Source organism: Nesoenas mayeri, assembly GCF_963082525.1.
Source record: "Nesoenas mayeri genome assembly, chromosome: 30".
In the NCBI taxonomy this organism is placed as follows: domain Eukaryota; kingdom Metazoa; phylum Chordata; class Aves; order Columbiformes; family Columbidae; genus Nesoenas; species Nesoenas mayeri.
Genome location: NC_137564.1, coordinates 2,236,158 through 2,260,257, shown reverse-complemented (window position 1 = coordinate 2,260,257; position 24,100 = coordinate 2,236,158). Strand labels below are relative to the sequence as shown.

Below are 24,100 nucleotides of genomic sequence, written 5' to 3'. Positions count from 1 at the left end.
GGCCGCGCCCGGGCAGCACCGGAAGCCGCTCTGCGCAGGCGGGAGGACTGACACTCGATGCTCGGGAGGTGGCGGAAGCGGAAGTCGGCCGGTGTCACTTCCGGGGCGCTGACGTGGAGGGCCGGGGCGGTGGAGAGCGCCGGGGCGCAGGGCGATGCTGACCAAGTTCGAGACTAAGTCGGCCCGGGTGAAAGGTAACGGCGGGACGCGGCTGGGGCCGTGATGGGGGCCTGGGGGGCTCTGCCGGGAACTCCCTCGGGGCTGCTCCGGGTCTCTGGCCTCCCCGGTGCGCGGAGGCCTCGCTGACGGGTCTCTCGGTGCCTCGCAGGGCTCAGCTTTCACCCCAAGCGGCCGTGGATTCTCACCAGCCTGCACAATGGCGTCATCCAGCTGTGGGATTATCGGATGTGCACCCTCATCGACAAGTTCGATGAGCACGACGGTCAGTGAGCTGGGGGGAGCTGGTGGGTGATGGGACCTGCTTGTGAGGGGAGAGTGAGAGGAGGAAGGGGGGCAGCGCCCCAGTATTGCTGAGGCTTGTTGGACTCCTCTGTGTTTCTGTTGGGCCAGCTCACTGGTGCTGAGCTTCATAGAATCACCAGATAATTTTGGTTGGAAAAGCCCCTCAAGGTCATCAAGTCCAACCGTTCCCCCAGCCCTGGCACTAGCTCCTGTCCCTGAGAACCTCATCTCCATCTGTTCAACCCTCCAGGGATGGTGACTCCACCACTGCCCTGGGCAGCTTGTTCCAACGCCCCACAGCCCTTTCCAGGAATAAATTGTTCCCAGGATCCAGCCTCAACCTCTCCTGGTGCAACTTGAGGCTGTTTCCTCTTATCCTGGCACTTGTTTCTGGGGAGCAGAGCCGAACCCCCCTGGCTGCAGCCTTCTTTCAGGCAGTTGCAGGGAGTGAGAAGGTCTCCCCTCAGCTCCTGTTCTCCAGGCTGAAGCCCCCCCAGGTCCTTCGTCTGCTCCTCATAAGACTTGTGCTCCAGCTTTGCTTGCATATGCATTAATTGGGGTAATAATTTTGTTTCTAGTGTGAAAATGATCCTGTAAATAGAGATCTGAAAGTTCTGGATGTTTTGTGATGCTTTGTTGCAGGCGTGTTGATGAAAAAAAAGCACATTTGGGAGTGAGATCTCAGACTGTTATCTAACATTTCAGTATTGTGCTGGAGCTCTTAATTTACCGGTAGCAGCAGGAGTGAGGAGGAATGTGAATTGTCATCTTTTAACTTGCTCAAGGGGCTGCTCCAGCTGTCAACTGTCTTCTTGTGTCCAACCTGCTCTTCCTATTTGCAGGACCTGTTCGAGGTATTGATTTCCACAAGCAGCAGCCTCTCTTTGTTTCTGGAGGTGATGATTATAAAATAAAGGTAAAATTGTATCCCTTTAGCTCTTTTTCTCTCAAAGGCATTGTCTAGGGAAGGGAATGTGGAAAGAAACTGGTTAAAAGACGAGGAAGTGTGTGGTGGGGAAGGGAACTAGTTTTGGGGTATTTAAGTGCTTCTGTTTCATAGACGTTAGAGTTGAGTGCAGCGAGTTGAAGTCTCTGTAGTGTTAGAAACACATTTTAAAATGGAAGTGAGAGGCTTGAAGTTGAACTGAAGTCTTGAATCTTTTGAAAAATGACAAAAAAAATCTCGGTGGGGGAGACGTGTAGAGTCATTGTTCTGCTCCTGTGTTGTGCAGGTCTGGAATTACAAATTGCGTCGTTGTCTCTTCACTCTGCTCGGGCACTTGGATTATATTCGCACAACATTCTTCCACCATGTATGTAAGCTCCTCTCATGCTTACCCGGGTGCTGGGTGCCTCCTCCCTTTGCTAAAGAAATTGTGCTGGATTTGGTGTTTTGAGGCTGCTCCAGCTGTGATAGCCTTTTGTAGAAGTGTAAGAGACATAAATTCTGCTTCCAAGATCTTAAATAAAATTTAAAATGGGTTGTTTCTGGGGATAGTTGAAAAATATCCTGTGGGGAGGGAATGTCTGAGATGTGTGTCATTTCATATAAGCATATTTTGTCTTTTTAGGAATATCCCTGGATCTTGAGTGCTTCTGATGACCAGACCATTCGGGTTTGGAACTGGCAGTCCAGAACTTGTGTTTGGTAAAATGAATGGGCTCTTTTAAAAAATAGCCAGACTGTTTGGGGATGAACTGTGATCTTTTGTCATGTTCAAGCAGAAGCTGCGCTTATTTGAAGGAACAGAACCGACAGCGGGATCTGATCAGTTCTGAATCTTTCTGTCAGTCTTTTTCCTCATTTATTCTGATGCCACCAGGCCTGTAATCATAAATTCATGTGTTGTTTGGTTGAACGTTTTTTGGAAGTTAAAATAATACATGTCGGCACCAAAGCCTGTGAAGTTATTGATATCAGAAGGTCGGCCCTTGAGTGCTCTTTGTAGGAACAGAAGTGCCTGATGTTGAGGTGTGGTACCTCTGGAAGAGCAGCATTTAGCAATCCTGTATCATCCCTCCCCAGACTGAGCTTCCTGTTGTTGGTGCAAATTTGAATTCTAATAATAATACATTTTATGTTTAAATGGTATTTTCTGTCCTTTTTGTTGTAGCGTGCTGACAGGACACAACCACTATGTGATGTGTGCCCAGTTTCACCCCTCTGAGGACCTGGTAGTGTCAGCCAGCTTGGATCAGACCGTGCGTGTTTGGGATATTTCTGGTGAGCTGCCCAGATCGAGGGGTTACCCCATGGTAAAACCCACTTCAAAACTGCAATTGCTGAAAGCAAATCGAGGCAGGAAGGAACAAGTTGGGTCTGAGAGCAGGAACCTCAGGCAGACAATTAGAAAATTCTCTATTGATGGGGACTTATTCCCCTCCATTTCCATGAAGTTGTAGGATAGTGCCTGGAAGGGACTTCTGGGGGCCACCTCGGCCACCCTTTTGCTTGAAGCAAGTCTTCTGCAACAGTAAATGAGGTGAGCTGTGGTTCTGTGCAGCCAAAAGACCCTCTAAAGATGGAGATTTTGCAACCTTATCTCCCAGTCTGATTTTATAGCCAACATAAGCAATGAGTATTGCAACAAGTGACATAGTGTGACTTGGAGGATGATTTTAGAAAATTCTGGATCACTTTTATCCCCTTGACAAACTCTTGGAGGCAGCAGTAAGTCATTTGTTCTGAGAGAAAGAAGAGAAGATCTCTGTATGGGTTACCAAAAGAGAAGCAGTTAGAGGTTTGGGGTTTTTTCTTGGTAGCCTGGTTGTGGGTGGTGACAGGGAGAAAATATTATTAGGAATTCTGTCAACATTCAGCCTGCTTGTCTGCTTTCTAAGTGAAGAGTGGAGCAGGAGCTGCAAGTCAAAAATCCCAAGTACTGATATCTTTGCTATTTCTTAGGTTGTACCTAGGCTGCAGGGTGACTTCGTGGGATGAAATTCGATTCCTAAAGGAAAGATTAGGAACGAAAAAAATACCAGATGGAGATCAGGGACTGGTGGGAGGGAGGGAAGGGCAGGACTGGTGGGGCTGTGACACAGAGAGCCTTCATCCACTCTTGCCATTGCAGTTTTGGTTGGGCATGCAGCGTTATTCGTAGTGCGCGCTCAGACGTGACCAGCTGTGTCAACAGTAGGGGCTGGGGACAGGATATCCCGGTTATTTAAAACCTGTGCCCCTCTCTACTGCCAGCATGGGGAATTTAACAGCTCTTGTGCTCTTTGCTGCTGCATTCTCCCACAAATGCTCTCAGCAGAGTTCCAGCTGCCAAATTAGTTTGGAGATAATACAGCCCTTTTTTTTTTTTTTCCCTCTCAGCTGATGTGTGATGGGGGATTTTAGAGACGCTCTGAGTTATTGACTCAGCTGCCGCTCCAGTCAGACGTGACACTGTGAGAATGCTAGTGTGCAGAAAACCTACAGAGGGATGAGAAACGGATTCAAAATACATTCCCTCCCTCCACAGTTTTTCCCCCAAATTACGTATGGCCTTTGCGGGATTCTGTTCTGGCTCTAGCAGTCTCCCAGGAAGGATTATTTCCCCATTTTATTTGATGTCTGTTGTTGATACAATCCTGCTCACAGAGGGCAGCATTTGGTGTTGAGCTTTAACTCCATTTCTGAACCCTGCTGTTAACTTGCACCTTCTGCTGACATCAATGGGAATTTTCTTCAGCAGGTTTTGGCATTATGAGCACTGGGTTTTTTTGATGTTAAATGAGTTTTCTTTAGCATCAGGATCAGACTTTATTTCCTATAGTTTTAGCTCCTGAAAATACCTTGTGTCTAGGCACCTTGTCCAAAATCTGTAAGCAAGAGGACATCAAAGTGTCTTGGGTGAAATTTCCCTCCCCCCAACAAAGGCACAAGCTCAGATTAACGACGGGGTGAGAGGGGGAGAAATAAGAATGTATCAGCCCTTTGCTGAGGTGCTGCTGTTTGCATCCCAGTGAGCTGAAGCGAATCCTCCCTGCAATATACTGTGTTGCAGGCTTCGCTTTTGGTCTGTCTCATCTGAGCTTGTGTTTTTGGAGGAAGTGGAAGAGGTTTCTGGATGTTTCTCACCATCTTCCATTCTTTCAAGTCCCTATTTTCACCCAAAGATGTGTGTAAACAGCACAGGGGAGTGCTCAACTTGTTGGTAAATTAGAAACATTGTCTTGATAATATACTTCTTGCTTCTTCCTCCTCTGCTTCTCCTTCCTCTTTGTTCCACAAGGCCTAAGGAAGAAGAACCTGTCCCCTGGAGCTGTGGAATCGGATGTCAGGGGAATAACTGGCGTGGATTTGTTTGGGACAACAGATGCAGTTGTGAAGCACGTTCTTGAGGTACAGTGTCAATGTGTGTGTGTTCAGTTCAACCTTTTCAGATTTATCCAATGAAGTCCCTGTGACACAAATGATTCTCTAAAGTCCAAGAAGAACAGCAGAGGAGGAAAGAGCTAAAACACCGGACTCGGCTCTGTAGAGATACATGTTCTTATAGATTATGGCACTCCTTTTTCTGGGAAGTTTAAAAATGGAAATCTGGAGAAGTTTGTGCTGTAACCAAACTGATACAGTTGTCTCTACACTGCCAAAAGCTTAGTTAAATAACAGATGTTATTACCTTGTGTTACTGGAAGCAACAGAGGAGATTATGGTAGAGAGAACCATCTGTAAATGGCTTGTTAAAGCTGGGATGTAGGGCTGCTCTGCTGCCGAGCTTCAGCTTTGTTCTACTGGTGAAAAACAGTATCTGCAAAGCTTATTATCGTGGGCATCTATAAGAATGCTTTTACTATCTGTGAGCATTCAGCATGAGCAGCATGGTGTTTAAAAAGGGGGAAAGCTGTGTCTTGGCAAGCCCGTCCACGGTCTTTGTTGCTTCATCCTTCCTTTGTTCATTCCATTCAGTCACCAAATTGCTTCGAGTGACATTTCTTTTTGCCTGTAGGGCCACGATCGTGGGGTGAACTGGGCTGCCTTCCACCCGACAATGCCACTTATCGTGTCCGGAGCTGACGATCGGCAAGTGAAGATCTGGCGGATGAATGGTGAGAAAGTTCTCCTGCGGGAGCCGGCACAGGGAAGGGGGCTGAGACTTGAAAGTTATGTTAGGACATCTATAGGCTGAACCTGGAGGTAACTTGCACTTTGCAAACATGTCTGCATGAGAGGTAAATAATCTCCAGCAGCATTGTCTTGCAATTTGAGGAGAGCTCAGTTTTCTAGCAAACACCTTTAGCTACCTCTGATTTACAGGCACTGCTGGGTGGAAACTTGCAGGAGTAGAAGAGCTTGACTCTGAAGTTTTTTGAGTGTGCATCAATGGAATAAGAAAGGGAGATGATTTGAGAGCCAGGAATGGTCATGCTTTTGTCAGCTCAGTCTGTCTCAACTGTGGCCCTTTTGGAAAACTGATTTATTTGTTGTTGTTTTTTTTTTTTTCACGTGAGCTGTGCTCGTGGTTAAAAAGTGACCTTAAGTGTAAATCGCAGAGAATGATCAAATGGCTATCAGCCAGTGCAGTCACTTTAGTAAAGTACTTGATGTTTTTCTGCTATGGCAGTCCTTAGCCTGTTTAAGTGTTCTTTTCCTCATTCTTTTCAACTTTTGGTTAGAATCCAAGGCCTGGGAGGTTGACACTTGCCGGGGGCATTACAACAACGTCTCGTGTGCTGTCTTTCACCCGCGACAGGAACTGATCCTCAGCAATTCGGAAGACAAAAGCATCCGTGTCTGGGATATGTCTAAACGGTTAGTGCTTGTCAAGCATCTGACACAACCTTATTATAAAAGTTTTTACATGTTATGAAAGGCTTACGGTTATTTCTAGAGAAACTGAACACTAGCAACTCTTAAAACAGCACTAGCGTTTGAGAATTCAGGAGTGAGAATTCATGTTTTGGGCATTCTCTGTGCCTTTGAGACACATGCTAAGGGCAAGGCTTGTAATTGTCTGAAAGCAAGCAGAAGGCGGCTGACTTCTCTAGTGATACTGCTGCTGAAAGTATGTTAAATGAAAATATATTATTTGACAGAAGGCTTTGAATACGGTGTTTTGCACTCTCAGTGGACTCATGCTGAATACTAGAGATGTATGACAAAGCTTAGGATCTTCATTCTGGGAACTGAAGTTTACGCCAGGGTTGCTTTATATTTATATTTGCTATTCCTTCTCTTGCACATTTAGCACGGGCGTCCAGACCTTTCGGCGTGATCATGATCGCTTTTGGGTATTGGCTGCTCATCCCAACCTCAATCTCTTCGCAGCAGGTAAAAAAAAAAAAGAAAAGACCGATTCAGTGTCTGACAGGTTGTCATTGAAGAGAAAATGTATTCCATACAGGACATCCGTATAGGATGTGCATTTCTTTAGCATGCTTTGCAGAACATACTGACTTGCAGATGCTTTTATTAAATGTATTGTTGGGAAAAGATCGTTGTTTAACTTCCTGCAGTGTCTGAGAGCTGTGAGCAGAACATAGTCTCATTTGTGAGCTGCAGTTCAAAGCTTAGAACAAGACAGCCTCTGCATTAGCTACCAAAATACTCTAAGGCTAAGAACAGGTGGGACAGATCCCAGGGGACCTAGTGATGCTTAAAGAAATGCGTGACAGCAGGGCAGACTCTTTTTAGAAAAGTGTCGGATCTTAGATTTATGAAATCTGTACAGGGGTGGGAACATGGCCCTTAGTGAGGAAAGAAGTGGAATCTCTTAATTCAGTCTGGCCGAGGGGTAGCAGACGTGGCTGGAAGTCACTGGTCTTTTTAGTTCTTCCTTGATTTGAAAGACTTGGTAGTGTTACCTTCATAATGAGAAAATACACAGGATTTAATTCATGTTTTAAATTCTTCCGTGCCTTTTCTCAGGCCATGATGGTGGCATGATTGTGTTTAAACTGGAGCGGGAGAGACCTGCTTATGCCGTGCACGGGAACATGCTGTACTACGTGAAGGACCGTTTCCTCCGCCAGCTTGATTTCAACAGCTCAAAAGATGTTGCTGTCATGCAGCTGCGAAGGTGGGAGATGGGTGCTCATTGTGTTGCAAGAGGTGTTGCTAGTATCCTGAATCCCATACTAGTTTTGTGCTTACAGATATGTCATATTGTTGTATTCACATACCTCAGTTTCAGCCAACTCTTCCATCATATGAAGTTACAAAGCCTACAAGAAGCTTTTTCAGTCAGTTTTTATCTGTGCGTAGATGTAATTTTTTTTGTAACATTAAGTTTGAAATAATTTCAAACTGAAATACCAGTTCTTTGATTTATGAGACGCTAATGTTCTTACAGTGTTTCCAAGTGTTTTTGATCCAGGAAATTAAACAAAACTTAGCTTTTCTGAGACTTGATGTATTTCAGAAAATAAAGAGTGTTTATCAGAAGGTGACTCTTGATCCACTCTAACTTTTCTTTGTTCATGATCCTTCTTCAGTGGTTCCAAGTTCCCCGTGTTCAACATGTCATACAACCCAGCTGAGAACGCTGTCCTTCTCTGCACAGTGAGTCCGTTTTGTTGCATAGTGTGCTAAAGAACTTTCCGTGAGGCTGTGAAATCCTGTCTCAAGACGTTTTTTTCGTCTGCAGAGAGCCAGCAACTTAGAGAACAGTACTTACGACCTGTACACCATTCCCAAGGATGCAGACTCCCAGAATCCGGATGGTAGGCATTTCTTATTTCACATTAATCCTTGTGAGTGTTTATTACTGTGTAACTGTCCCATCCTCCACTCTCCAACTGTGTGTGTGTCATATATAAAAAAGCTCCATTTCTCTAAGCCTCTCTCATTGGACTCTGTGTTTCCCAGTGCCCCTGCAGCACACGTCATTTGGCAGGATTCCTGCTCACTATATCACACTACACTGACTTGAAAAATTCATGTTCATCCCAAACTTTTACTGCTACAAATATATATTTTATAATTTTGTTATTAGGAACTCTCAATTTTTTCCATTTCTGCTCAGCAGGCAGCCTTCCTGGCCCGTCAGCAAAGATGGATTTTAATCAGATAGGTTTTATTCTAAGAGCCTTTATGTTCTGAACAAGTGGCTGTAAAAGTGACAGCACCAGGATGCCAGTAGTCATTATTCCTCTCAGCAAATTCCAGATCAGTTTTGGGCAATTTACAAGTCAAAACATGATTTAGGAAAAAAGAATCATTCTTTCTCCTAACTATGAATTCCATTTGGAATCTGAAGCTCCAGCTGGTTCCTCCTGCCTCTGTCGTCATGGCAGTGAAGATTTTGAAATGAGTGGGAGTGATGGATGAGTGAGACTGGAATCCAGTTCACTCGTTATAGATTTATTGGTTTCTCTGGATCTAATGAAGGGAAGATTTCTTTGCTGAGTACGGTCAGCAGGTGTATTTGGGGAGAGAAAGAGAAATGGAGCCTTTTAGTAACTTTATATAGCTTAAACATTACTGAATATGACACCCAGCTTGTGACCCTTTAAATGATGAAAGGGGTTATTCTTCTTCCAGAGGAAGAAATGTCTTTACCTCATGAAAACTGCGAGCTCTTAATGCAGTTGCAAGAATAGCATAAAATTTAATGAAGTGATAAATACCTTCTCCAACAAGCCGCTGTGTTCGCAGCCTTCTCATGATCTCCAGGACTATCATGTAGATAATTAACACATGCCTTGGAGTTGCCATCCTCATGTCTTCCTGCTTATTTACCCAACCTACAAGGGAAGCTAAGCTTTCTTACCGCTCTAATTCTGGGTAATATATTTAAATAGTTTTCTGCCTGATCTACAGTCAGTGTTAAAGACTTAAAACCAGTAAAAATGTTGAGTTGTGGGGATTCTGAAAAACAGTTGCCATCAGAAAACTCCAAGCAGAGCTGGAAGTTGAATTCAGACAAGTCTTTCTTGTGTTGGGTTGTAAATGAGGGCTGAGACAGTTCACGTTTAATCCGTCATTTATTTGGATGTTGATCTGCCACAAATAGTACTTTGCTTGGTGAAATTGCACTTGGTGTGGTGGGTGAGTCTCCGAAACCACTCGCGCTGAGCAGCGGGAGGACTGCTGCAAAAAGAGACTGAAAACCGAAGTTTTATTTTACCAAAACAGCAACAGCGCTCTCGCTTTGCTTCTCTGTTCTCTTCTGCTGCTGTGAAAGCCACCTCCGCATCTGAAGCACGTCCTGCAGTACTGCTCTGTCTATGCACCTGACATGACGAGTGTGTTCGCTTTTTAAAAGCAGGAGCACAGCTGCGTGCTGGGGAGAGTGCAGCCTTTCTCCTCCAGCTCATTACATCGTTTTGCGGGGGGGTTGCATTGAAGCTGGGACCCTCACTGCTCGGTTTGTTTGGCCAACGAGGAGGCTCTTGCTCGTTAGTTTGACAGACGGTGCTGTCGCCCAGGATGGCTGGCTCCCACGCCAAGCAGCGCCGTTGGCAGGACTGACGGCCACTTGTCTTGTCCCTTGGCTGGAGAGAAGGGCTGGTGCTGGCCATGCTCCCATCTGAAAGGACATCGGGGTGGAAATGAGTCTCGTGAATAGCCTGGGGTTAAATAGGAATTAGTAGGAGGCGGCTCCGATGGCCAATATGGGATCAAACAAGACTGACTAATGTGTTGCTGTAAGAGCCTGCCAGAGGTTTTATTCACTGCCTGTGTTTTGCTCTTCCCCAGCCCCCGAAGGGAAGCGTTCCTCTGGGCTGACAGCTGTGTGGGTCGCTCGGAACCGCTTCGCAGTCCTGGATCGCATGCATTCGGTAAGGGGACAAGCTCTATAGGGCCGTCCTTTTAACAGGATATTTTGTCATTTGGAAGCACACAGATGGAAAGTGGGGAGATTGGGTTAATTGAATTTTGGAGATCAGAGTAGACGGGCAAGGCATTGTCAGGGTGAGCTGCAGGCACACGTGAAGAAATATAATATAGTGAAAATGTAATGAGTTGAAATATTATTGAACTCCTTTGACAGTAGATCTTACCTTGGTTGCTGGTTGCCTGCTGCAGCAGGTGAGTTTAGGAATGAATGCTGACCAAAACAGGGCTGGGAAGCCACCCAGGCCGTGTTCATACCATGAAATTAATGTGGAAACAGGGAAAATACAGGTTCGGTTTTTATAAAGCTCTTTGTTCTCACGTACGGAGTACAATAAGAGAAAGGGGAAAGACAGTCATGGAAAGCTTTCCCTGCTTGAATTGATGTGAAGGGGAAGACAAGTTTTGCTCTTTGCCCCATGGAGGATATTGTATTTTTTTAATTTAGGGTGTGGTTGGTTGGTTTGTTTTTTTGCTTAGTATGTTCAAGTTTATTTCATACCTGTTCTGTTACTCCTCCCTTCTTTCCCTTTCTCCTCTTACCTTTCTCCTGTCTCAACCTCCACATTTCCTTTTTCCAGCTACACTGTGTTCTCTCTCACTCTTCCCTAATATTTACATTGCTCATATACTCACTGGAGAGAGGGCTTGCGAATTGTATCAGCCAGCTAGTCCTGACAGCAGTGAGGCTGAAAAGAAAGGGTACGCTGTGTCTGCACCCTGGCAAACCTGGGGTCGGGTTTTCTAGCAGGATGCAGTCCCATCCTTCAAGAAAGGCTGAAGCTCTTTTTTTGGCCTTTTGTCACCGAGGTTTAGCAACATGAAAATTCCGAGTTCAAATAATCCTGAATTTCTTTGTAGACTCTACGTAACTGTAGAATCGATCTAACTGTCCTTTGCTGTTACATGTCTTCTCATCACACGGCAGATCCTCATCAAAAACCTGAAGAATGAGATTACAAAGAAGGTGCAGGTGCCAAACTGTGATGAGATTTTCTACGCTGGCACAGGGAACCTGTTACTGAGAGACGCAGACTCCATCACCCTGTTTGACGTGCAGCAGAAGCGGTAAGATGTGGCCTGTTGGGAGAAATTTTAATATCGTAATCCTGCTGGCTGCGTCCTCGGGGGACAAGTAACAGCTATTAATGCACTCTAGAATTTAGCATCAGCTGCAGGCTGTGTCACACTGATCCAAACCACAGCTAACAGCTGGTATGAAGAGCAGAGTGCGAACGTAGCCAAGGTGCAATTTATGCTGCAGGCATTGTGCCGTTTATTTATCACAGGGAGATGTGTGCCATACCCTTGTAAATCCTGCGACTGCAGAATCAGGTGCTGTGAAAGTGGAGAGAAATGAATAAACTCAAGCTAAGCCTGCCTGATTTCTTGTCCCTTAGATTTTATATCTACTCAAAATGTTCTTGAATTGGACTGTGGCAGCCTATTTGTGCTGGTATATGTGTTGCTAGCCACAAAGGCAAGGAATTGGTGCTTTTTGCCATCTTTGTAGGCTTGAGAAGGCTCTGGATTATCTGCAGGTGGATACAGTCTATGTTGATCACTTGCATCTCAGAACATGCCTCATGACTTTAATTTCCTTATTTTTATGCCTTTCTTTTTCTAGTATTGTTTGGGAAGTTGCAAATATATTAGCAAAGCAAATGCTGCTTAGAATATCTTATTTCCCTTGTTCTGTTCAATCCATCCCTAAAACCCCATCAGAAATCCAGGTTTTGAAGTCAACTGTCACTTCAAGTGTATTTGTTACTGCACAGATGTGGAGAGAGGTTTATTTTGCTGAACTGGACTGCAGAGACACGCAATTCTGCCTCATGATTTTATAGCTTCAGAATTGCAAAAAGGAGCTTCAGAGCATCTGCAAAGTGGGTTCAGGGTGTTGGGTACTGGTAGTTCTTGCACAGCTTGGTCACCTTGTTCAACTCTCTGATGTCAGTGCTTTCCTTTTCCAGAACTCTGGCCTCTGTGAAGATCTCCAAGGTGAAATACGTCATCTGGTCGGCTGACATGTCTCACGTCGCTCTGCTGGCAAAGCACGGTAAGCAGGGCAGGGGGGCACAGTGTTTCACCTGGATCCTAGAGCACAGTAGCTCCTTCCTTGCTTGGGAACAGAGTCCCTGATTGTGTGACCTGCTAGAGAAACCATTCATTGTGGGGGCCAGCAGTGAAGGTGCAGCTGAAGACGCTCACAGTGTCTGCCCTTTCTTCAGCAAAACCTTCCTGCAAGCTTGTAAAACAGAGGATTTCTTGTACTCCTCACAATGATCCAGCTAATCCCTTTTGTAAAACAGAGGCACATGGTGACAATTTTGGGTTTTGCCATCAACTCCTTAGTGTCTGACTCTTTGAATATGGTCTCTGTTGCTGGGACTATGGAAGAGACATGTTGTTATTGCGAGGCAGATTTGTAACAGTAGAGGGTTCCCTAGCCTTACTTCTTTTGGCTTTCCTCCCCAGCCATCATGATATGCAACAGAAAGCTGGAGTCACTGTGTAATATCCATGAGAACATCCGCGTCAAGAGCGGTGCCTGGGATGAAAGCGGTGTTTTCATCTACACCACCAGCAATCACATCAAATATGCTGTCACCACAGGGTGAGTCTGGGAGTTGTGCGCTCAGTCCAGTCCTTGAACTACTGGACCTTGTGCACACTACCCTGGGGTTTTTTTTTTTGTAGATGCCAAAGCTGGTGCTTCTGAAATGGCACTTTTATTACAGTATGGACATACCTAAAGAGCTAAATACTCATGTTTGGTTGCTTACCTGGTGCACTGGTATTTTATCACTGGGCTGGATGGCTGCACTGTTCATCTGACTGGGGTTTTTGTAAGTCAGCCTAAAATAACACACAGAGTGTAGGAGCCTTTTTGAGGTAGGGGATGTGGTCATACAGATACATTGTATTGGCACATGTGTCACACGTGTGCTGTGTGTTGGCGTAGGGATCACGGAATTATCCGCACCCTGGACCTGCCTATCTACGTGACCCGCGTAAAGGGGAACAACGTCTACTGCCTGGACAGAGAGTGCCGCCCCAGAGTCCTCACTATTGATCCCACAGAATTCAAATTCAAGCTGGCATTGATCAACAGAAAGTATGATGAGGTGAGGTGGCATGAGAAACCCTGCACTCTTCCTTGACTGTGGCCTGAGGATATAGAAAACTTCCTCACAAGTGGTGGCATCAGCTTCAGTGCTTGGGCCTTTTCTTTGCAGGTGCTGCACATGGTGAGGAATGCGAAGCTTGTGGGCCAGTCCATCATTGCCTACCTGCAGAAAAAAGGCTACCCCGAGGTGGCACTGCACTTTGTCAAGGATGAGAAGACCCGTTTCAGCCTCGCGCTGGAGTGTGGCAACATTGAGGTGAGGTGACAGTGGTGCTGTGACAAAGGCATGTCCTTGTAGGGCACCAATTGCAAACCTTACTTTTTGCTGCAAGGAGGAGGAGTATTGAGAAGAAGAAATATTAGTTGAGAGTGATAGTGTCGCAAAACCAGGGTTTTGTGACCTGGTGTGCAAAACCAAAAATGAGTTATTGTTTATTACAGAGTTGCGTAAGCCTGAATGCTGGAATAAAGCCAGCACACCAGAAAGAAAAGTAACAGCCATTATATACAAAATCTTATCACTACATTCACATTCGAAAGAGCCAGTTGGTGACATGTTTGCATATTGCGTTACATAATCCCTTTAGCGTATAATGAGCAACGTTCAGCTAAAAGGCACTTATCCAACAGCAATGTTCAGCTAAGGGACACTTTATCCGACAGTCTCAAGATATGTGTTAAAACAAGACTCGACTAATTGTGCAGGCTACCACATGTCTAAAGCTGCAAGGTCAGTCTCTCTGATTAAGTATTTTTCAAGTCACCCTTATCTCTGTCAGACTGACCTAAAACTGGAGGGATTTACATATCTTTAGGTTAGCAATTGCAGCCAGGATTCATTCTTTTAAGTGATACTGACAACAATAGAGTTGAGAATGATAGCAGCCCTGCTAAGGCCCGGCCTCTCAGCTGCGGCAGGATTTAGTGCAGTGATCCCTGTAATCCCATGCTTTCCGTCACAGGCATTATCAACAGGAGCCTGCAGAGAAAAGTGCTCTCTGGAAAGCCCTTGTCACCTTGTCACTTCTCTCATTAGATTGCTCTGGAAGCAGCCAAGGCTCTGGATGACAAGAATTGTTGGGAGAAACTGGGAGAAGTGGCATTGCTGCAGGGAAATCACCAGATTGTGGAGATGTGCTACCAGCGCACCAAGAATTTCGATAGACTCTCCTTCCTCTATCTCATCACTGGCAATCTGGAGAAGCTTCGGAAGATGATGAAGATAGGTGAGTGCCAGGGTGCTGGCAAAGAAGAGTGAGATAAGAAGATCTGAGTGTTATTCCTACAGGGAAATAACACCCATAACTTCCCAAAGTAGAAGATATTGAGACTTCATTTTTCCTTTGTTTTAGCTGAGATCCGTAAGGATATGAGTGGCCACTACCAGAATGCCTTGTATCTAGGAGATGTGGCAGAGAGAGTGAGGATCCTGAAGAACTGCGGGCAAAGTGAGTAATATCAAACTAATGTGGGGAGAAGCTGGGGAGGTAGTTGGGATGAACAGTAGTTTCTGGAGGCAGATCAATATAATCCCTTCCCTGAGAAACTGAATCAGATGAGCACAAAATAACCCAAGAGCTTGAATACCATCCAGGAGACCCGAGTCAACTGTAGATGATATTCAAATGGTCAGTCATTGCCTACACCTTCTAGTGACACCCCTAAAGGTGTAATTCTGCACCTTGCTGTGCTGCTCGTCGTGCCTTTGTGACAGTGTGGCCATGTGTGCTGCTCTGAGAAGTTTTTGTTTCTCTAGGCAATGAAGAATGTCCACTCATGTTAATTATATTTTATTTCAGAGTCTCTGGCCTATCTCACGGCTGCAACTCATGGTCTGGATGAGGAAGCTGAAAGCCTAAAGGAGACATTTGATCCCGAAAAGGAAATGGTTAGCAGACTGACTAATGCTTCCTACTTTGTTACAAGAGCTCTAGAGTTTGGGAATATGACAGTGGGGTCTGGTGTTAGTGTGACTGGTGAGGCAGCTCCTTGCTGGGAGGGAGGAAGGAACTGTCTCCATTCCAGTCACCACTTCTCAGGCTTCAGACTGTCTGTGCCGCTGGGAGGTAGGTAGGTCAAAGAATCAGAGTTTCCTTATGTGGCCTTTAACCATTTTCTGCTCCTCTCTGGTCAGATTCCAGACATTGATCACAATGCAAAACTGCTGCAGCCTCCTGCTCCTGTCATGCCCTTGGATACCAACTGGCCATTGCTGACTGTCTCCAAGGGGTTCTTTGAAGGAACAATTGCTAGCAAAGGTATTGCTTTGCACTTGGAAAGCTGCATTAAGCTGGGATATGCAAATTGCAGATACTTGTCTCTGTGGTTCCTGAACTGTTGCTGTTAACCTCACAGAAGCTGTAATCCAGCTCACATGGCATTTACACTATCTTTGGGAAATCTCTCAAATCTTTGGCCTTTTACCACAAGATGGGACTTGACAATTAGAGAGGAGGGTGCTGGCCTAATGCAGTTCTTAACTGATCACCTGACCACCTCAGAAATGAGTAAATGGAGGATCCTGCCCTTTTTGCAGGCAAAGGAGGAGCCTTGGCTGCCGATATTGATATTGACGCTGTTAGCACTGAGGGCTGGGGAGAAGATGCAGAGTTGCAGCTGGATGAAGGTGGGGGAATTTAAGAGTTTTTCTTGCAGAAGTGTAAGGGTGCATCTGTGTAAGAGCTCTGACTATTTCCCTCTGCCCACTCCATGCAGATGGCTTTGTGGATGCTGGAGAAGGCTTTGGAGAGGAAGGTCTAGGTAAAGGACAAGAAGATGGAGGTGGATGGGAAGTTGAGGAAGATTTGGATCTTCCCCCGGAACTGGTAGGAGGCTTCTGAAGTAGCCCAGTTGTAGCAATGACACCTTGTAGTGGTGGGAGAAATGTGTTCTGGGCTTCTTCAGAGACTTGATCACCATAGCTGTGGCCAGCTCTGATTTCATCTGGATGCTGGAGACTTCCATGATACTCACTGCTCTGCGTGTTCCCCCAGGATGTTCCTGCAGGTCCAGCAGGAGCAGCTGAGGATGGATTCTTCGTGCCACCCACCAAGGGTACCAGCCCTGCTCAGGTAACAGCACAGATCTTTTCATTGTCATTCTCAGAAACAGTCTAATTTGGCACTTCTTTTTTTGGGTTCAGTCCTTCTTGTGAACACTTGTGTGAGCACAGCGTAAGAACTTTTTAAGGGGACTTGGGGGTGATGAGGGTAGGTAAGACTAATGTGCACATATACACATTTCCTCTTGTATTTCCTCTTCCCTTCTTGTAGGTGTGGTGTAACAATTCTCAGCTTCCTGTGGACCACATTCTGGCAGGTTCCTTTGAGACAGCAATGAGAGTAAGTTTCCCCCTGGAGTTTCTAGGGAAAAAATTGCGTCCTTGTCCCCCATGTGCTGTGATCCAATCTGAAGCTTCATTTTGTGTCCTTTTGTGAGTCATTTTGTGCATTGTTTTCTGTTTGTATAAAACAAGAGCTGCTGTGAGCCAGAGTTATGTCTGTGCAGCTTTTCTACTGCCCTGGACAACTTTTACTCAGCAGATCAATGTCTTTTTCAGCTCCTCCATGACCAGGTAGGAGTAACAAACTTTGGACCCTACAAGCAGCTGTTCCTGCAGACCTATGCCCGTGGCCGCACAACCTACCAAGCCCTGCCGTGTCTCCCTACCATGTACGGATACCCACATCGCAACTGGTAAGCAACCGGGTCAGCTCCTTTTGTCGGCTCTTTTCCTTGTGCTGTCTACCTCCCAGACTCCCTGAGAGCAACGTCTCCTCCCCCTGTTGTGAATCATGGAATCGTGTTGGTTGAAAAGGACCTTAAATATCATCAAGACCAACCTTTAACCTGGGAGGAGCCTTCCTGTTGGCTGGATATGAACAGGGAGCATTCTGTCTTTAGTGGGATTTTTCTGCTGATAGATGTAAAGATTTTTAAAGAACCACTTTCATTTTTTTAGAGATTAAAACCAGGGTGAGGTAGTTGGGATACTGTGTTTTCTCAGACTAGTGTTCTGCCTCTGACAAAGCTGGTCTGAGGCATCTAGAGAACCACGAGTGTATTTTTACAGTGATGTCTGGAAGCTGCTGTAGAAAAATGAGCCACACTTCCCAACCTGTGCTGACACAGAGCTGAGTATTGTGGGGGCAGAATTACAGAAGCATGAATGTCTTTTGTGCTAAGCTGATGGCCAAGAAAAACAGCGTGGCTCTGGGTCAAAGCATTTCTGACAAGTTGCAGACAATGCCTGTGTTCTTGCTGGCCTCTGCAGCGCTGTCATTTGTACCCCCAACCCATCTTTGGTGCCCCCAGGAAAGAAGCTGGCTTGAAGAATGCCCTCCCTGCCGTTGGGCTGAAACTGAACGACCTGATCCAGCGCCTGCAGATCTGCTACCAGCTGACTACGGCTGGCAAGTTTGAGGAGGCCGTGGAGAAGTTCCGCTCCATCTTGCTCAGCGTGCCCTTGCTGGTGGTGGATAACAAGCAGGAGATCGCTGAGGTGAGGGGCAGACTCTGTCTGTTGTCTGTGTGCCTGTGGGGCAGGAGGCTGAATGCCTGACTCTGTCTCCCTCTCTGAAAGGCCCAGCAGCTGATTGCTATTTGCCGGGAGTACATTGTAGGACTCTCGATGGAGATTGAGCGGAAGAAGCTGCCCAAAGAGACCCTGGAGCAGCAGAAGCGAATCTGCGAGGTATGGAAACTCTGTGAATTTCCTCACTGGGAGGGAGATGAGGGAGAATCATAGAATCATTTTGGTTGAAAAAGCCCCTCAAGCTGATAGAGTCCAACCGTTAACCCAACTCTGGCACTATCCCATGTCCCTGAGAACCTCATCTCCGCGTCTGTTCAACCCCTCCAGGGATGGTGACTCCAGCACTGCCCTGGGCAGCCTGTTCCAATGCCCCACAGCCCTTTGGGGAGAAATTGTTCCCCATATCCAACCTCAACCTCCCCTGGCGCAACTTGAGGCCGTTTCCTCTGCTCCTGGCGCTTGTTCCTGGGGAGCAGAGCCCGACCCCCCTGGCTCCAAGCTCCTTTCGGGCAGTTCAGAGATCAGAAGGTCTCCCCTCAGCTCCTCTTCTCCAGCTGAACCCCCCAGGTCCCTCAGCCGCTCCCATCACATTGTGCTCCAGCCACTCACCAGCTCCACTCCCTTCTCTCAACTCACTCCAGCACCTCAAGGGCTTTCCTGTAGTGAGGGGCCCAAAACTGAACACAGTATTCAAGGCAGGGCCTTGAATGCAGCATTTTCAGGACATCCAGATTTTCCTGTGGTTGGTAGTGATTATATCCCCTCTTTCCCTCCTCCCTAATGCAGATGGCTGCCTATTTCACCCACTCCAACCTGCAGCCCGTCCACATGATCTTGGTGCTGCGTACTGCTCTCAACCTCTTTTTCAAACTCAAAAACTTCAAGACAGCTGCTACTTTCGCCCGTCGCCTGCTGGAGCTGGGTCCAAAGCCTGAGGTGGCTCAGCAGGTATGTCCACGATGTGCATGGGCAGAAGTATCTGCTGGGGCAGACCCTGTTGGGACTGCTTCCTCACTGCCTCTGTGGTCGATGTGCTTGCTTCTTGCAGACTCGCAAGATCTTGTCGGCATGTGAGAAGAATCCCACTGACACCTACCAGCTCAACTATGACATGCACAACCCTTTTGATATCTGTGCCGCCTCTTACCGACCCATCTATCGTGGCAAACCGGTGGAGAAGTGTCCGCTCAGCGGAGCCTGCTACTGCCCTGAGTTCCATGGGCAGATCTGCCGTGTCACTACGGTAAAGGAGTCTTGGTGTCTGTTACCACCCACTCCTAGTCTGGGATGTTTCCTTTGAGAATCCCCTCCAGCAGCTTCCCCTGTGCTCCCCCTAAACTGAGCTGGCATGCGTTGTGGGTCAGGTTGAACATCGGAAGACTTGTGAGGTGGAGCAGTTTGGGAATTGGGAAATAACCATGTCGTTTAAAAGTGACCTTCAGGGACTAACATTGCAGCGATCAGCAGCATGCATTCTCAAGAACCGTCTGGCTCTGAGCGCCGCACACGGGGTGGGGCTGTCGAGTCGCTTTTCAGCATTAATCATCTCCCTTTTATTCCTCAGGTGACGGAGATCGGCAAAGATGTCATCGGGCTGCGGATCAGCCCACTCCAGTTCCGCTAGGCCTTGTGTGTCCTGGGGAGGTGCTAGATGGGAATAAATGGTCCCGTTTCACAGCACAGTCTGGAAACTCTCACCTCCCACACCATTCCAGCTTCTAGTCTAGTCTAGTCTCTTCACCGTAGCTGTGCAAGTACTGTCTTACCTGCTCTTCCCCCCCTGAGGAATGCTGTAATCAGATTCTCTACTGCTTCCCAGTCATAGAGACTTACGCTTCTGTTTCCAGATCCAGCTGACATGATTTTTGTGTGCATGATTTTCTCAAGGCAAATCTTTTCCAGAGGATAAAGGATGACTCTTGCTGAGTTCCAGTTACTGCATGGTACACTCTGTAGAAACTGCTTGAGAGGCATCACCTGCCTCTGACATCCTTTAGTGTTTGGCTGCTGATGGAAGAGCTTGAAGATGCTGCTGCAGCCTGGAGAGCAGGGAGAGCCAAGCCCGGCTCCCTTGGGAGCACAGCACCGTGCAGAACTGCGGCCAGCGCAGAGCCTGTCCCTGCGCCGGGGCAGTCCTGCTCCCCGCGGAAGTGGCAGGAGAGCAGCTCATCATCCAAGTGCTAGTGTTGACTTTTTGTTTTGTTGTCCTAGCAACATTTCTTAAAATACTCAGCTTCTCTCATGAATAAAGTAAGTTGACCATCTTGATCTTCCTGTCTTGTAGCTTGATTGGTCTTACTGAGATAGAGATTAGGCTTAATTTCCTCATCTCATCTCCCCTTCACACCCCTAAGCTGCCAAACTTGGAGGGTTTTGAAGTTCACAGAAAATGGAGGCTGTAGTCCTGAAATAATTTATTATGCCAGTGTGTAATCAGTGGTGCCAGTGCTGAAATGATCCTTACTGGTAGTGCTCCTGCCTTTGCATTTACCTTGCATGGTTGTACCATAGTACTTAGGAGCCTGGAGGATCTCCAAAGCCTGGCAGATCATCGTTTCCAGTAGTGACAAGGATGAGGACACGTGTGTTCTCCTATCCATGGAGAAGCAGAGGGGAGGGCAGGACCTAAAGATGCTGCTCCTGTTGGGGCTGGACTAACCACCAATGCTTTCTCCTCACTCATGATGCCAAAATAAAACCATGCCTTACACTAGAATGTTAAACCTTTTATTTTATACATAAAAATGAGGGATAAAAAGAGGAATTGGGGTGTCTCCATCTTGAGGGCATTGCTTCTAGCTTTGCATCGGTCTTGTTTGAGGAATGTTCACAGTGGCAGGGGAGACACAGCAGCCAGGGCTAGTGGACAGGGGCCTTAACCACCAGGGTCTCGTGGCAGGCCACCGCGATGCCCCCGATGAGGTTCAGGAACTCCTGGAAGTCCAGCTGCCCATCGCTGTTTAAATCGAGTTTCTTCATCATCCTGTCCAAGACAGCTGGGTCCTTCTGATTCTGCAAAAGACCAAAGAGGTAGGAATTGATGTTGGCCTGTAGGCAAAGCAACGCCCCTGCCCCAGGAAGGGAACTGCAGCTGCTGATTTCAGCACCAGAGGAGAGAGACCGGCAGAGAAAGGCAGAATTTAGTTGGGCTGACACAGGTCAGGCCATTCCTGCGGGGAGCCAGCTCTTCCCATTGCCCATCCCGCAGCATTTGTAGGGGCAAAGGCTTCACTGGTGTCCCAGGGGCTGAAGCTGTGCCAAAGGAGACTCCTGGCCTGCATTTTGCTCACCTTTGTGAAGGCGGCCAGCTCAGTGTTCATGAAAGCCAGGAACTCCTTCTTGGAGAGTGTGCAGTTGTCCCCTTCGCGCCCTGCATACCGCTGGAAGACGGCCAGCAGCGACTCGATGCAGCGTTCGGTCTCCGTGGGCTGCAGGAACAAGAGCAAGTTCAGGCTAGCGCTGCAGGGAGCCGCGGGCCCACAGACAAGCAACTTGGCTCCATTTCTGGAGGAAGGTTGGGCTAAGAGGGGTCTCTTGCAATTGTTTTCCTCGAGGAGTCTCCTCTGCCCAACCTGCCCAGCTGCATTTTTCTTTGGTATTAATTTCTCTGCTATTTTGGCACAGCACTGTGGTGCAGGACTGGGGAGTGGTTCATGCAAAATCCCCTGGGGAAACATCAGCTCCCATCAGAGGAGTGTCCCGGGTGGGAAAGAGCTTGCGCTGCAACCACAGCAACGTGCTCATTTTTTCCATGCTCTCCAGCACGGCTGGACTGAGGCTGCTTTTCTGGAAAGATAAACCAGCCTGCCTCCTCCTTTCCCTCCCCCTGCCCTGGCTGGACAGAGGAGAAACTCTGAGTCAGGAGAGAAAAATGCGACTGGAGTTGGCTCCAGGCAGGGAGGGAGTCGGAGTGGCCTGGGTGGTGATGGATGGGGCAAAATGAGGGAGATGGAGGGGATGTGGGGCTCTTCCCCCTGGGAAAAGGACAGCTCTGGGAGGAATCCGCCCTTCCTATCTAACCTCAGCATCCTGGGGACTCCCTGCTACACCCTGCCCTGCCTGAGGCTCAATTCACCCTTTTTTTCTTAATGTGAGAGGAGCTGAGTTGGTTCCACCCTCAGCTGCGGGTTCCTGACTCCTCTGCACCCCCTGCTCTGCTGCTCGGGCGTAGGGGGGCTGAGGGTGGAGCAGCAGTGGGGAAAAGGAGGGGAGGGAAGGGGGGGGGCTGCATGGCTGGGGGTGTAACACCACTCCTTGGTCCCCCCAGCCTGTGGGGACCCTCTCCCCTCCCTCACTAACTCTGCACCCTCTTCCCGCACCCCCTCCCCAGCAGCTCAGCCCTTGGCACCGTCTCCTCTCTTCCGTGCCAAAGTGTGTTTTGCCTTCGGCTCCGGGACCACTTACGGAAACTCTCCCCTGTCATCGCCCTCCCCCCCTGCGGAGTCTTTTCTCCCTCCCCATCCCGAGGTCCCTGCGCACTCACCATGGCCGGGGTGCGAGGAGGGGGCTCGGTGCTCAGCAGGGTCACGGCACGACGTGGCGCAGCGGGAGCTGGGGCAGTTATGAACCTCACGCCGCAGCCACCGCCCTTCCCGTGTCAGCCAGCGCCCAGCCCTGACTCAGCCTGGGGCTGCCTTGGGCAACCGTCAGCAGTAACGGCAGATCTGGACGTGCCTGTGGTTCCCAGGAACGGGCTGGGCCCCTCCTCTGGGTTCTCAGTCCCTTTACCCTCAGTTTTATTCTTTACAGTTATTTACACTTCAGTTTTCTCCTCGTTATCTGTTTTCTTCCCTCAGTCCTTTGCAACTTGTCCCTTTATGGCTCCCTTCATTTCTTCCCCAGGTTGGGGCTCAGCCCCCAGCACTGCCTTGCTGCTACCCAGAACATCCGCAGTGTTTCCTCACGCTAGGGCAAGATTTGGCCCTTCCCAGCTTTGCAAACGAGGTCCGTGAAGGCAGATCAGGCACAGAAGAGCAGGCAGTGTCCCTCTGCCAGCACAGCTGGGGGGGCCATCTATCCCCGTCCCCATCAACCCTGACCCAACCCACCTGCTGATAATACCATTTCATCATGTTGTAAAAGGATTGGTTGTGTTGCAGCCAGGATTTGTCCCCAGCAGTGCAGGTTTGAGCTCCTGGCCTGGGCTGTTGTGGAGTGAGTCCCCAGAGGGGTGAAAATGGAGAAGTGCAGAAGTGACATGAGGCCCCTGAAAGGCAAGTGATGAGCCAAAATAGCTCAGAGCAGGGCGGGTGGGGGCTGTGGGGCTTGTGCTGCTCAGAAACCGGCACACAAGGCTGTGCTGCCCTGCCGCAACCCACCCAACAAGAGCCAGGGAAGCTGCTCAGACATGTCGTGTTTCCCCGTGTTTGCACAGGCAACCGGTCCGTGGTTACAGCACCCATGTCTGTGCTTTTGCAACCAGCGCTGATGCAGAATCACCCACTCGAGGCCATATTTCCCCGTGGCTCCCAGCCCTGGGTGGTGCCGCTGTTCCTCAAAAGCTTCAGGGGAAGCCTGGAGCAGAGAAGCTGGGGCAAGGGGAGCCGGGATGTCCTCTGGGATCTGGGACAGCTTCCAGGGATGGGGCTCTTTGGGAAATCCCACTGGAGACTGTGACTCAGACTGGGAGAAAGGGGAGTAGTAAATTAGGGGGCCAACAGTCCCAAATCTCCTTCTCTTTCTTGCCCCAATATCCTTCCACCAAACTATCCTTTTTTTCCCATGTATTGAGGAAAAAGTACCTCTAGTCCCCAGCCGCCCCCTCCCGAAATGCAAATAGTTCAGTCCGCGTAAATCAAGAGGATTTGCCAAACCTGGGAGCTGAGGGCAGGAAACCTGCTGCACTTCTCTTTGGGTTTTGCACTCCCGCCTGCTCTTTTGGTCCCTTAACAATAAAATATGAGCTGTTTGGAGGCGCAACTGTTATTTTACCCTTTGCAAAAGGGTTGTGGCCCGACCCTGTCTTGGCTGCGGTGGGGGATTTCGGGAGGTTTCTTTTTCTTGCTGCTGCCGTGTGTGTTTGCAGTCCAGGCGTTGGCCCTGTTTGCAGACAGCCCATCTGTGCTGCCATATGTTTGTCACCAAGACTTGCGACTGTCACATGCACAAGGGGCACATTGGTCGGAGCATTGCCTCATGCATCTCCCTGCCCCTGGCTGGGACAGACCCTTCCAGGTCCCTCCAGCACCGGGTTCGGAATGTCTCA

General features: G+C 48.1%; 2 protein-coding genes across 3 annotated transcripts; one reads left to right on the top strand and one right to left on the bottom strand.

The window, feature by feature from the left end:
- The first annotated feature begins 114 nt into the window (after nucleotides 1-114).
- COPA (COPI coat complex subunit alpha) lies at nucleotides 115-20,157 on the top strand. Its single transcript, XM_080360897.1, has 33 exons — nucleotides 115-194; nucleotides 329-442; nucleotides 1,305-1,378; nucleotides 1,695-1,775; nucleotides 2,034-2,110; nucleotides 2,577-2,686; nucleotides 4,686-4,795; nucleotides 5,403-5,502; nucleotides 6,070-6,205; nucleotides 6,642-6,724; nucleotides 7,322-7,472; nucleotides 7,888-7,954; nucleotides 8,040-8,115; nucleotides 10,094-10,176; nucleotides 11,160-11,299; nucleotides 12,205-12,290; nucleotides 12,710-12,848; nucleotides 13,197-13,359; nucleotides 13,471-13,617; nucleotides 14,398-14,587; nucleotides 14,714-14,809; nucleotides 15,161-15,249; nucleotides 15,496-15,619; nucleotides 15,898-15,987; nucleotides 16,077-16,186; nucleotides 16,355-16,432; nucleotides 16,634-16,702; nucleotides 16,921-17,057; nucleotides 17,676-17,862; nucleotides 17,944-18,054; nucleotides 18,682-18,843; nucleotides 18,944-19,138; nucleotides 19,460-20,157. The coding sequence occupies exons 1-33, from the start codon at nucleotides 155-157 to the stop codon at nucleotides 19,517-19,519; spliced, it is 3,675 nt and encodes a 1,224-aa protein (XP_080217023.1). The 5' UTR covers nucleotides 115-154; the 3' UTR covers nucleotides 19,520-20,157.
- A 493-nt stretch (nucleotides 20,158-20,650) lies between these two features.
- On the bottom strand, nucleotides 20,651-23,026 carry S100A11 (S100 calcium binding protein A11). Of its 2 annotated transcripts, none has more exons than XM_080360946.1 (3): nucleotides 22,944-23,026; nucleotides 21,186-21,323; nucleotides 20,651-20,907 (listed from the first exon to the last, which is right to left on the bottom strand). In XM_080360946.1, exons 1-3 carry the CDS (start codon nucleotides 22,965-22,967, stop codon nucleotides 20,755-20,757), a joined length of 315 nt encoding a protein of 104 aa, XP_080217072.1. In that variant the 5' UTR covers nucleotides 22,968-23,026; the 3' UTR covers nucleotides 20,651-20,754. The 2 variants fall into 2 exon arrangements, with proteins under 2 accessions (XP_080217072.1, XP_080217073.1); XM_080360947.1 differs by lacking the exon at nucleotides 22,944-23,026 and adding an exon at nucleotides 22,379-22,465.
- Between the last annotated feature and the right edge of the window lie 1,074 nt (nucleotides 23,027-24,100).